General features: G+C 43.8%; 1 protein-coding gene across 3 annotated transcripts in view; it reads left to right on the top strand.

Annotated features, from left to right (window-relative positions):
* The window catches only part of STAP1 (signal transducing adaptor family member 1), a 175,871-nt gene that overhangs the window by 111,283 nt on the left and 51,662 nt on the right, over positions 1-12,926 (top strand). For all 3 annotated transcript variants that reach the window (XM_077274989.1, XM_077274993.1, XM_077274984.1), the window contains exons 5-6: positions 4,931-5,121; positions 6,328-6,462. In XM_077274989.1, coding sequence (XP_077131104.1) covers positions 4,931-5,121; positions 6,328-6,462 — 326 coding nt within the window. The remainder of the gene's footprint in view (positions 1-4,930; positions 5,122-6,327; positions 6,463-12,926) is intronic.

Below are 12,926 nucleotides of genomic sequence, written 5' to 3'. Positions count from 1 at the left end.
TCAGATAGATTGCTAACGCCTACACAGATACAAGTGTTGGAGAAGGGGCTGACATTTGCATCGGTAGCCCCCTTCAATCCCTTCACTATGATTAAAGATCTCAAACTTTTTGCGAGAAAACTTAATTTTAAGAAATTTTTTGCCAATCAGACTAAAAATGTGTCCGCTATGGATATAGAAGCTAGAACATTGTCTGATCTTGAGGACCTCCTGGTCGAACAGGAAACACAGGGTCAGGTTGGTGTTCCTACGTATCTGCATGGCCGATAACAACATTTCCCCCCTAGTGGTATATGTCCCAATGTTGACATCTTTGTCAAATTGGTTAAGAGGGATATGATCAATATTTCAACGAAACCTACACAGTATAATCTTTCAGTAGCTCAGAATAAAGCTATAAAGGAACTTAAAAACATGAAGGATATAGTTATCAAACCTGCAGATAAGGGGGGAAATGTTGTGGTCTGGCCATCGGATATGTATGAACGTGAGGCATTAAAACAACTTAATGTGGTACAATGCTATAGACGGCTAGCAAATAGCCCAATTGAGCAGTATAAAATGGAACTTGATTCAATGCTGAAGTCAGCTAGAGATATTGGTGTTATTTCAACTAAAATGATGGAGAAACTTATGGTGGATTTCCCCATAGTCCCTACATTTTATCTTACACCAACAATTCATAAGAATTCAACTAATCCGCCAGGCAGACCAATAGTGTCAGGTATAGGCAGTCTAACAGAGAGGGTTTGCAGATACATTTATTTTTATCTCCAACAATGTGTGGAAACATTACCATCATTCATAAGAGATACAACAGATATCCTCAACCGTCTTAATGGGATACAACTTGAGGAAAATATGTATCTAGTGACATGTGACGTTGAGTCGCTCTACACATCTATACGGCATGACCATGGGATCACGGCGTCTTGATTTTTTCTCAGTATGACACTTACCGACAATCAACTTTGTTGTTTTATTTTGGATTTATTATACTTTTCTCTTACCCACAACTTCTTTGTTTTTAGGGACCGCTATTTCCTACAGCTCCAGGGAACCGCGATGGGGGTGACTTGTGCGCCCTCATACGCGAATCTTTTCCTGGGGCTGTGGGAGCATGAGGTTGTTGCCAACATGGAAGGTATTGACGCCGTGGTCTCATGGTCTCGCTATATAGATGATGTACTATTCATCTGGCAGGGTTCTGAGGTTTCTCTTAATTCTTTTCTCAATAGGCTGAACGATAATCAATTGAATATTAACCTGACATGGAAGTATAGTAGAGAAAAGGTGGAATTTTTGGACGTTTTGCTTGTGAAAGATGACGAAGGATTTATCTCCACTGATATGTTCTGTAAGTCCACCGCTACAAACACGTTGCTACACGCAACATCATCGCATCACCCCCAGACATTTAGATCAGTACCCATCAGCCAATTTTTGCGCATTAAGCGCATCTGCTCTAATGACAATGCATTTGAACAACAGGCCAAGATCCTCAAGAGTAACCTCCAACAGAGAGGTTATAATCATAAGGCGATATGCACTGGATATAGGAGAGCTAAATTCATGCCGCGAGACACACTTTTAGCCCAATCCGGACATAAGATCATCAATAAACATCAGGATAATTTACCTGTGCGTTTTATTACCTCCTTCAATTCTGAATGGAGAGAGATGTCAGGGATTTTGAGGAAATATTGGCCTGTGTTATTGGCAGATGAGGACGTGGCACCGCATATCTCTAGCCATCCGTTGGTGACATGGCGCAGGTCAAAAAATTTAAAGGATATGCTAACTAAGGCTACTTTCACACTAGCGTCGGGCTCGGCCCATCGCCGTGCGTCGGGCCGAGGTCCCCGACGCTAGCGTTGTCCCCGCCGCACAACGGGGGCAGCGGATGCATTTTTCCAGCGCATCCGCTGCCCCATTGTGAGGTGCGGGGAGGTGGGGGCGGAGTTCCGGCCGCGCATGCGCGGTCGGAAAAAGCGGACCGTCGGGAGCAAAAAACGTTACATGTAACGTTTTTTGCTCCCGACGGTCCGCCACAGCACGGCGCAACCGTCGCAGGATGGTTGCGACGTGTGTCATTGCGTCGCAAATGCGTCGCTAATGTTAGTCAATGCAGAAAAACGCATCCTGCAAGCACTTTTGCAGGATGCGTTTTTTCGGCAAAACGACGCATTTGCGACGTAATGCAGTTAACGCTAGTGTGAAAGTAGCCTAAAAGTCACTATGTGGCACCCCAAAAAACGTTTTTTTCTGAAAGAACAGGTCCAAGGTGGGGATAGTTTCAATGTGGAGATTGTTCTGCTTGCAAATTTATAGAGCGTACATCCACATTTGAAAACAGCAGTTGCAGTAGGGTTTTTTCCATCACCCACTTTATCAACTGCAGAACTGATAACGTGATATATTATGCTAAATGCGCATGTAACTTGATTTACATTGGCATGACCACACGTGAATTACGTGTGCGCGTTTTGGAGCATGTACGGGATATCAAGAATGGTGCCATGGCTTTGGATGTAGATGCTTTAAAAACGATACCTAAGCATTTTAGAAAATTTCATAACAGTAACCCAAAGACATTCAAAGTTAGAGGGATTGATCGGGTGCAATTAGGCATTAGGGGTGGCAACTATAAGAAGGAATTGCTCAAAAAGGAAACTAGATGGACGGTAGATCTGGACACTTTAGCCCCTAAAGGGTTAAATTAGTCTATTAGCTTCAAATCCTTCCTAGGATAGCGCAAATTTTATATTGTGTTGCTTGTTGTTTTTATTATGTGTGTTTCATCATTTTTATTTTTATTTTATAGGTCAGCACCCCTTTCCCCCCCCTTTATTAATGTATTATCATGATGATAGAGGCACATTATGTCTGCATATCCATAATAATTACACCTTCTTTCCTTATTTTATTTATAGTTTTGTTCAGCATCTCTTGGTGGCTATTTTACACTGCAGGCTACTCTGACGATATGGATGAAATTATTACTATTTATGAATGATAGCATAATGTCAAGAGAGAAAAATGAAGTCATCTGCAGTCCTTGTACCGTATACTGAAATACCATGTATGATGCTGTATAATTTGCTATATTTATAAATGTTATGCTTTGAGGAACATATCCATTTTTGTAATGTGTTTTTGTCATATTTTGTGTTATGGCTTAGGTATTTATGGATCTCTTTATGGATAGTGGGACATTTAATATTGTATCCTTATACTTAGTACTTATGTATGGGATGGATAGTAAATGTGGATGGTGGGTTCACTAGTGATTTACGGTTACTTGTGTGGTGCACGGGCCTGTCCTAGTTTGTTTTTTCGCCTTTTTAGTTTTACACACAGTCTGTTTACATACCTTCCTCTTGCCGGAGTATGGAAGCGCACGGCGCGCCTGCGCTGTGGTGTCACTGTGGGGAAGCGCTCTCTACATGGTTTGTGTCGCCTTGGTTACATGCCCGGTCATACGACCGCGTCATGTGACTGGATTACGCGTACATTGAGCGCGGTCTCCTCGGTGACGCCGCAACATGGCGTCGGTGCGCTGTTACACAGGTGCCGGTTAATTGAGGATTAGGTTCTACTATATAAAGGCTCTAGCAGCAACGTCACCTTACCTCCTGACGAAGCTGCTTTTGCAGTGAAACGCGCGTCGAGGTGCGCTCTGTCTGTCCGACCCCTCTCTCCCTGGTTCAAGATGACTACAGGTAATTATGACTGTTAGCCGATCTTTATGTTTAAACGGCAATTGACTATAGTGCCCACTCTCACATGTGGTAGGGTACGGCTTGGTATATATCCTGTGTGTCAGCCAGTTTTCTTTGGCACAACAAGGGACCTATGAGCATATGATTATATATGGTGCAGGGAAAGGGGGTCGTATCAGTTTGTAGCTTCTGTTATGACCTTGTACTGATTTATTGTTACATTATAACTGTTGGATATATGGTATGTATTGTTTTTAATTTTTTGTAATAAAACTAATGGTTTTTACTTGTTATACTTTGGATCCAGTGTCTTCATGGTTCTCTATTGGTATCTTTGTGTTCCATTACCATACAAGAACTACAGTACTGATGATACGCAGTCAGCATCATAAATGAATTTGCATCCAGGAATATGGAATATGCCTCTCTCCATAATATCCCCACACACACTGCCCCTCTCCAAAATAGCCCTACATTTTAAAATTAGAAAGAAGGAAGCAAAGACTAAAAGAAATTCTGAAGAATCACATATTTATGCACAACATAGCACAGAAAAAAACAAAAACAAACCATGGAAAAGACAGGTGACATGAAGCAGAATTACCATGAGTTATAAGCAGTTATGTCCATAAATATTGGACCAGTTCTTAGATAAGGAATGTTTTATTGTCCTGATTGGGGTCTCTGTTGTGATGACCCCTCATAGTCTGAGGGGCAAGTTCCTTAGTTGATGTAAAAAGACATAAATCTATGCGACACATTCATTCCTGCACTAAGACAGTCAAAGGTCGTCATCAGTTTATATTCCCAGACTCTTTTGTCTCTCTTAGAGAGGACAATAAAACATTCCTTATCTAATAACTGGTCCAATATTTATGGACATAACTGTTTATCACTCATGGTAATTCTGCTTCATGTCACCTGTCTTATCCATGTTTTTTTTTTTTTTTCTGTGCTATGTTGTGCATAATATATATGTGATTTAGTCTTTGCCTGATGACGAGACCTGTGTAGTCTCGAAAGCTTGCAATTTGTTACCATCTTTTCAGTTAGCCATTAAAAGGTATCAACCACTGAGGACTCTCAATTCTAAATATCCTTTCCTACAAACTTCAATATGCAAATGATTTCCAAATTTGGGATTGGTATTATTCATGGCATTTTATATATGTTTTGCTGTGGTTGACCTATTTATTGTTTGCCTCTAGCTGTCAGTTCCAACTTCTTTGACTTTGTTACCTGGACAAATAATTCAGCTCAAAGAGGTGTTAGAAAAGGAATCCTCAAGGAGAGCATCGGGATCTTTTGAAGACGTCATTACTTCACCTTGCACACTTTCCCCACTCCCAACTTTTCCATCAACCTATGAAGATGTAGAGAATGTTAATAGAATGCCTCCGTAAGTGTATAATAAAATACTGTAATTAATACTTCTAGTAATAATATTATTTAATGTACTGATTGTAAAGTTGAAAGTTAAAGGGCTTGTCTGGTTTTAAATCATTGGGATCTGATTGGTTCAGGTCCCGATTACATTATTGTCATACCAGCCAATGATAGCAATCAGTGAGAAAGTTTGTTGTAGTAACAAACTTTCCAGGTAGATTTGCTTCATATACCATGCTGTCTCTCCTCGGATCTTCTGTGAGTGAGTGATCAGCAGAGAGACATTGTGACAAACACTACTCACAACCTTTGTCAGTGAGCGATTTTATCATAGCGTGAAGCACACACCTACACGTAAATCAATTCCCCCTTAACCAGTTAAATCCATCAATTTATTAGTTAGGAAATAGGGTTAACTAGGCTAGGTGTAGTATAAATTCATATATAAATTAGATTATTCATTTATAAATAATTAATTACATTTCATATTTATATTTTTACAGTTTAAATGAATCAGTTTACTTTTGTAATACATGCATAGAATATATATACATTTAAATAAATTGATCACAATTGTTTTACCGATTAATCAATTAATTACTGTAGTTATATCAATTATAAGTCGTAGTTGACAGTCAAAGAACAACAGAGACACTATTTTAATAAAACAGGCAATGGAGGCTGATTAAAACTGGCTTTTGAAGTTTATATGCAAATTTCTCCTTCAACTAAGGGGGCATTAACAAAGATTATTCACTGGGTGTGTTTTCTTATTCCCCTGTATGATCTTATCCAATCGTAAGAAGACAGGGTCAATACAGGACAAAACTAAGCAAACGTTCATAGAGAAGGTCAAAATAGACTTTTTCACCCTGACTACTCCTCACTCCTGTCAGTACAGTCCTGGGAGGGAGGAGAGCTGTAATGTGCGAGCAGTGAACATCATAATAGGAGCAGTCTTTTCCACATAAAATGGCCTAGATCTATCCTTAATAGTTTTGCTTCCATTATGATGTTCACTGCTCACACGCTGATCCAGATGTGGAGGAAAAAAGCTTTGATCTTCCCCTCTCCCCATCTTTTGGTCATGTGATGGTAGAGGTAGAATATTGGTTTACATTAACCTTTGCCAAAATTTTATATTCTCTTATAGGGAAAAAATGTTCCTGGTCATTCTTCACTATGTCAGAATTTATTGTTTTTTTCTAACTTTTTAAAGGTGCTTTTACGCCGTATCTCGCCAACAAGCTACCGAGATGCTCATGAAGGATGAAAATGACGGCAATTTAATTCTCAGGCCTGGTGCAGACTGCAAGAACTTTGCTGTAACCATCCGTGAGCCTACAGAAAATAGGTAAATTTATAAAACATGATAATAGTTTCAGTTCTTATTGGAACTAATGCTATACTTCCCATTAGTGAGTAATGCTTAAAGGTGTATTCACAACCCTCAACTGATACATTACACAGCACAGAAGCATAGAGTTCTTATCTCCAGGTAATATTTCCACACTTGTGCTGTGTAATCTTTAGGCTGCACACTCTGGCTGCCAGAACCTGTGGACTGTGGACTGTGACACCCAATGACATATTCACAGGTTGCTGCCTGCTTATCAGCATCACACAGGCGGAGCATCATACACCACCCCAGTAACAGCTGTCTGAGAACACCCACTTGGACTTAACTAAAGTTAACTCATTAGGTGCCATAAACCATATTTGATTGCTAATATCTCCGCAACAGAGCAGTGACATAAAAGAAAACAAGCGTTTTATTCTGCTGTTAAGCCACTATTGCCACTATTACATTTTGTGTCTAGTTCAACATGAAAAATATGGTGAAGGGTCCTCTTGAAGTATTGGGCATACTGTATATCGTTTTTAGTATTTTATCTTGGTGCAGGAATTGTGGTTTTTTCCACTGTTTATTATAATTATTATTTGATTACTGGTCCACGAATATTTCTCATTGAGTTTTCTTACTTCCTTCACATGTTACTAAGGAGTTTGAGTTTAGGGGTTGTGACGCCAGTCACTAGCATTAATCTGAGGGCAACAGTTTTGCATATACTTTTTTATTTTTAAATCTGCATAACCCCGTGTATTCTTCTATGGTAGCTAAATCTCCTTCAAGTGTCTTTTTGGTTCTGTAGATGATGTGAAGCTAAGAGTTCATGTGTTTTTAACAGGGACAGAGGAGAAAGTGCTGCCAGACACCTCTGGTTGCATTTTATCTCCCCTGAAAGCAAAAGGAATTGGCTTGGAAATTTCAAGTGCCTGATCCTTCTCTTCCTTCACATCATAGGTAGGTGATGAGTCAAGACTCGAGGCCTCCATGCACATTAGATGATCAGCCACAGGGCCAGATTTAGACAAAGTAGATTTCTGGGCAAAAGTGTAAAATGGGCCCCAAATACTAACATATTACACCATCACACAGAAACATTTTGGTTGCATTTACATAAGCTGAGTTCATGTCGATAAAGAGTGTGATTGACAATATGCAAGTCATTCGGCACTTGTTTACCTACTGCATATCTTTAAACAGGCTATCAAAAAATGATAGATACAGAACAATCACTAGTAGGTCGGGCCTCATACAGTATCATGTTATCAGCAGCACATCCGCAGTTTACACCCTGTAATGTTCTGCTGAGAACAATGATTTTTGTTAAGACATAAAGAATCCAATCACCCGATGAATGACCATCATTTTACTTGTTTGTTGGCCGATTACTGACATGTTTACACCTATGAACTGTAGTCTGCACTGCCGGTATTTATAAATGTGGATAATTTATATACAAACACATTATGTGACACAAACATTGTATGTTACACACACATATGTAAATACACATAGCACTCACATGTATACACAGAGCACATACATACAGACACATACATAGAGCACATACATATATGTATGCACACAGCACTAACATACACAGACATATACACGCAGAGCACATACATACAGAGACATGTATACACAGAGCACATACATACAGAGACATGCATAATTTCACGCACAGTGTGGGAAAGACTAAGTGCAACACGAAGGGATGAGGGGAAGGAAGCCCAGACACTAGGGATAGCGTGAGTGGAGACCCCCTAGGCAGATCTAATAACACCCTACCTACTCTACAGTCCTTAAATTGGTTACTCACCAATCACTGAGCAGGAAACCTAAGCCCTGTATCTCCCTAGAGCTAAGCCCTGGATAGGGAGGGGGTGGGATAGAACTGGTCAGTCCCCACTGTAAACTAAAGACAAAAGGTAGACAGACAAGGAGAAATATTTTAGCTTGACCAGACTCAGAGAGGTAACACCAAACATCCTCAAACAGCTCCAGAGAGGAAGTTAACCGACTGCTATAGCTCCAAGCCATCACAAGAGAAAAATGTGAATATCACTGGCGACTCTCTGCAGCAGACTGGGGATTTATAAACACCCAGGTCCAGGTGTGTCAACTGGAGCCGGAGAGAGGTTGCCGCTGGGTCCATGAGTCAGAAAGATTAAGGAGGCATCTGTAATGCCAAACACAGATACCTTCTGCAGCCAGATGCAGAGCGACAGTTTGTTGAATCTGACACACCCGTGACACATACACAGCACACACATAAAGACACATGTATATCTAGAGATATGAATATACAGCTTATTCATATAGACTCATGCATTACGGCACGTGCATACATACTATATAGTCACCTCTTCTTCAGTTCTTCTAATCTCCCACATGGTACAGGACCAGTGGAGACATCTTTGTCTCATGGCCATAAAGTCACCAAATGTCCTGAAGCACTTTCAACATCAGAAACTATACTGATGATGCAGAACTGCTATTTTGTATTTAGTTTCTGCTGTAAATGCTGGGTGGCATTGCCCAGTTTGATCAACCCCCAACAATTCTGGCCTTGGTCTTATGCAGCGCCCCAGAGTCCTGGTCGTTGCAGTACTGTGGCTCCGCCACTATGGGGAGCCATGGTGCGTCCGATGGCACTGAAGGAGTTCATCTGATCAGGTATCACAGACACCAATAGATTTCACAGCCGGGCCTCCGGGGGGAGCTAAGGGTTCTATTCATTAGGCCACTCCCCACCATAGTGGGTAAACTGGGGGTCAGGCAGGAAGTTAGAGGAGAAAGCTGACTGGATTGGACGAAGCAACACCTAGTGGCAGAGGGTGTTGTGGAGGAAGAGACAGTAGGGTCTCTGTCAGGGGTGGGATCCTGACAGAGGCTTGGCATTGAAAAGAACGTAACGGGTCCGCGCCAGCTCCGGGAAGCGGCGGGACCCAAGAAAGGACTAGAAGCGAGATAGATTGTGCTGAGTGAGAAACGAGATCAAGCAATAGGAGAATACCAGTAGGGGTCGTGCTGTAAGACCGGAGCAACATCCTACTGAGGCGCACTACCGGCGGCCGGAACGCCGAGGGAGTATTTCATTAGACAGCTTCAAGCAATACTCTAAACAGCGGCAGGACAGTCAGTCTCAGGCGGGCTGTCTCACCTAAATCACCTATGAAGTCTTGGGAGGCAATTGCGGGAGAGGGGCGTCTCTAGGGTCCCGGAAGAACTCCAGGCCTACCCGACAAACGGGTGCCGTTCTAACTGTAACATCAGGAAGGGACGGAAGATTAGCAGAAGATCAGTTAATCGAGTTGTGAGGGAACACGAGAAACAGACACAACGGTTGTGGGGTACTTTCCGTAAGCATAGCAGGGAAGGACTACAACACATAGCGCTAAGAAGGAAGGCACCAATTTCCACCTGTGAAGTGAACTCTGGAGGTGCCATTGGACCGGCCGGACTTGCGCAGCCTGGTGAACCGTATTCTGGACTGAGGACTCAGAGATCTCCAGTAAAGAGGTAAAGAGACTGCAACCTGGTGTCCTCGTTATTTACCGCGACCTGCACCCCACAACTGCACCACCAACATCCACACCTATCATTCACTGTGCGCCCCACGGCAGGGTCACGGGCCGGGGCCTAGCCGCCGTGACAACCCCAGAAGCAGAGACTCAGAGGCCCGGTACCGGGTACCCCTCGGCCCTGCGGCAGTGGGGGCGCTACAACTTGGTGTCACGAACAGGATCTACTTAAGCCTGAAGAATCAGGTCATGTGTGCCTTGGAACTGAGATTTGTTGTGCTAGGACTGTATTATGTTGCAAAGACTGTGCTATGACCTTCCCCGCCAAAACCGTCGCCATTACAATAATATGTGGCGCGCAGGGAACATGGGGCGTGTCATCGTGGGCGTAGCTTGGAAGAGTGGCGCGAAAATGGAACCCACCCCTCACAGATACTACTATGTTCAGAAGATATGCCCATCAAGGGGAAGGGCCCGCCTCCTAGTGTGGGATGGTGGAGGAGAGAAAGGCCGCCCTCCGGACGGGGAGGGGCAAGAACTTCTGGAGACCACGAGGCAGAATCCGATTGGCAGCATGGAGCGCGGAAGTCACCCCGGGGAGGGAGAGAAGACCTCTGCCAGGTTCTACCAATGGGAGCCGGCGGAGTCCTTACCAGGTTGCGCTAATCAGGAAATCCTTGGGGCAGAAGTGGAGGAGCTGTGTCGGCAGTTCCGGAGCCTGTGCCAGCGAGCAACCACCCCTAGCGAGGAGCCGCACCAGGTATCGGTCCCACAACCGACAACGGAGGAGGCCGGCACCGGAGATGCGGCGGAAGCAGGTAACAGCGCCGACTTGGATGTGGCGATTGAGGAACCCCTGCTGGTGGATGTAGACTCGCCCCCCCCACGACCACCCGGACGGGTGTGTAGCCGTATCGAGTGCGAGAGGAACTGGAAAACCTTGCAGACCGCCGATCGCCCCCTGCGACCCATCAAGCAGTCCCCGCAGTTCCAGGGAGAATGGGTCACCTTCAAGTGGACCCGCGCGGCCACCACCAACCTGATGGGGTTTCCCGGGGATGTCCAGGAGGAAGGGGAGAGTATTGAGGTCATCCGCCAGAGGGAATACCGCCAGCAGCTGTGCCAGCAAGAAGAGGAGTGGGCCCGCAAGAAGGAACTCCGGCGTCAGGCTGAGCGGGAGAAAGACCTTCAACTCAAAGCCCAGGTCAGGCAGGCCGCTGGAGAAAACTGGGGCCTGCAGCGCTGCGGTGTGATCAGCACCTTCCGATTGCAGGGAGGTTGGGGCTTCATTAAAGAGTCCGGCCTTGCCTTGGAGGTGTTTGTAAACCGGCGGGACGTGGAGGCGCACCTTGTGGAAGGACATCCAGGCCGGGATCTCTATCCAGGGGACCGAGTTAAGTATACCCGCCACTGGGGAGATAAAGGGTGGTATGCCTTGCATGTACGTAAATACAAGCCGGAAGTGACACTACCAGCCCCTGATGATTCCCCAAGACCTGCGGCCATTCCCCCGATCTCCTTGTGTGCCAGATGCTTGCGGACCATCACCCCAAGGAGAACTGTGAGTACCCAGACCCCAATCCGGGGTGCGGACGCCCTTTATGTGGTGGCAGGAGGAGAGCGGTACTCGCGGAAACCGCCCCCAGACTTGGAAGGTTAAACCTCGATACCATGAGTATGTATATAGTTACTATTTCCTGCTGCTGCTAAACCCGCTCGGGGTAAACTCTTAAAGGGATCCCTTTGTTGACCCGGGATCCCTATTGTTTTGTTTTCTTGTTTGTTTTCCAAGTTTTTTTTTTGCACAAAGTTTACAGAACTGCTGAAATCATGAACAGTGCATGATCCGAACTTTTTGTATATAGTTTGCACCTTATTAAAGGCGCTCCCTACTGGTTTTACTTAAAGAAAGACTCTTTGCGAAGATACCGCACTGGAACCTTTGCTGAGTATGGACTGGTAGCTTGAGAAGACGCGCTACCTCACAGAGACTTGGTCCCCTCTTAAAGGGGATGTTCATTTGTCGCGTTTCGATAGTAATATTGCTTAAGACAAGTAGCAATAATGATGATGAGAGAAAAGTGATGATAATGTTTGTACGAGAAAGTTATATGTGTTTAGTGAGTTAAATGTGAAGAAATACTGATGATTTGCTCTGAGAATTAAAAGGTGAAAGATAGAAGAAGGATGCAGTGGGCCCGTAGAGATAGATGTGGTGTCCAGCATGCAAGAAAGGAAGAAAGATAATGAGAAGGCTTAATGTTCGATAGAAGATGTTTAGATAATGTTGATAGATAGTTAGGATAGAAGGTAAACCCTGAGTCCTCATAGGAGTCATGTAGAGATGACTTAGTGCTCTTAAACTGAAAGTAATGTTATGTTCTATACTGTGTATAGTAGTTGAAAAGGCAGTAGGCCCTGGCTGAACGGGGCGGTCCTGTAACAGAAAGGAGAGGCAGTAGGTCTGGTGCCGATAGGACAGGCGGTCCTGCAGATTTAAAGAAGGCGAATGGGAAAGTTAAAATACCTTATAATGTGATTATAGGAAGGTCTTTAGTGGATTTAGAGTGTGAATCCTTAAAGGCAATGTTAAATTATTGTTCAACAATTTTGTACTTAGTAGAATACCCGGTTGGGTAACAGGAGTTATTTATAGCCTGTAATTTATAATGTTAACCATGTTTGTAACGTTCAAGTGTCCTCACCTCCCATAAAGGGAAGCTCTGTTCAAGTATACTTATTATTATTTGCACTCAACAAAAATTGTATGTCTTTTTGCTAACCTGTATTGTTGTTTTCTTCCCAGTCCCAGAGTACTGTGTTTAACCAGGGGGGAGTGCAGCGCCCCAGAGTCCTGGTCGTTGCAGTACTGTGGCTCCGCCACTATGGGGAGCCATGGTGCGTCTGATGGCACTGAAGGAGTTCATCTGATCAGGTATCACA

This window comes from Ranitomeya variabilis, chromosome 1 (assembly GCF_051348905.1).
Source record: "Ranitomeya variabilis isolate aRanVar5 chromosome 1, aRanVar5.hap1, whole genome shotgun sequence".
In the NCBI taxonomy this organism is placed as follows: domain Eukaryota; kingdom Metazoa; phylum Chordata; class Amphibia; order Anura; family Dendrobatidae; genus Ranitomeya; species Ranitomeya variabilis.
This window is presented reverse-complemented; position numbering and strand designations above follow the sequence as displayed.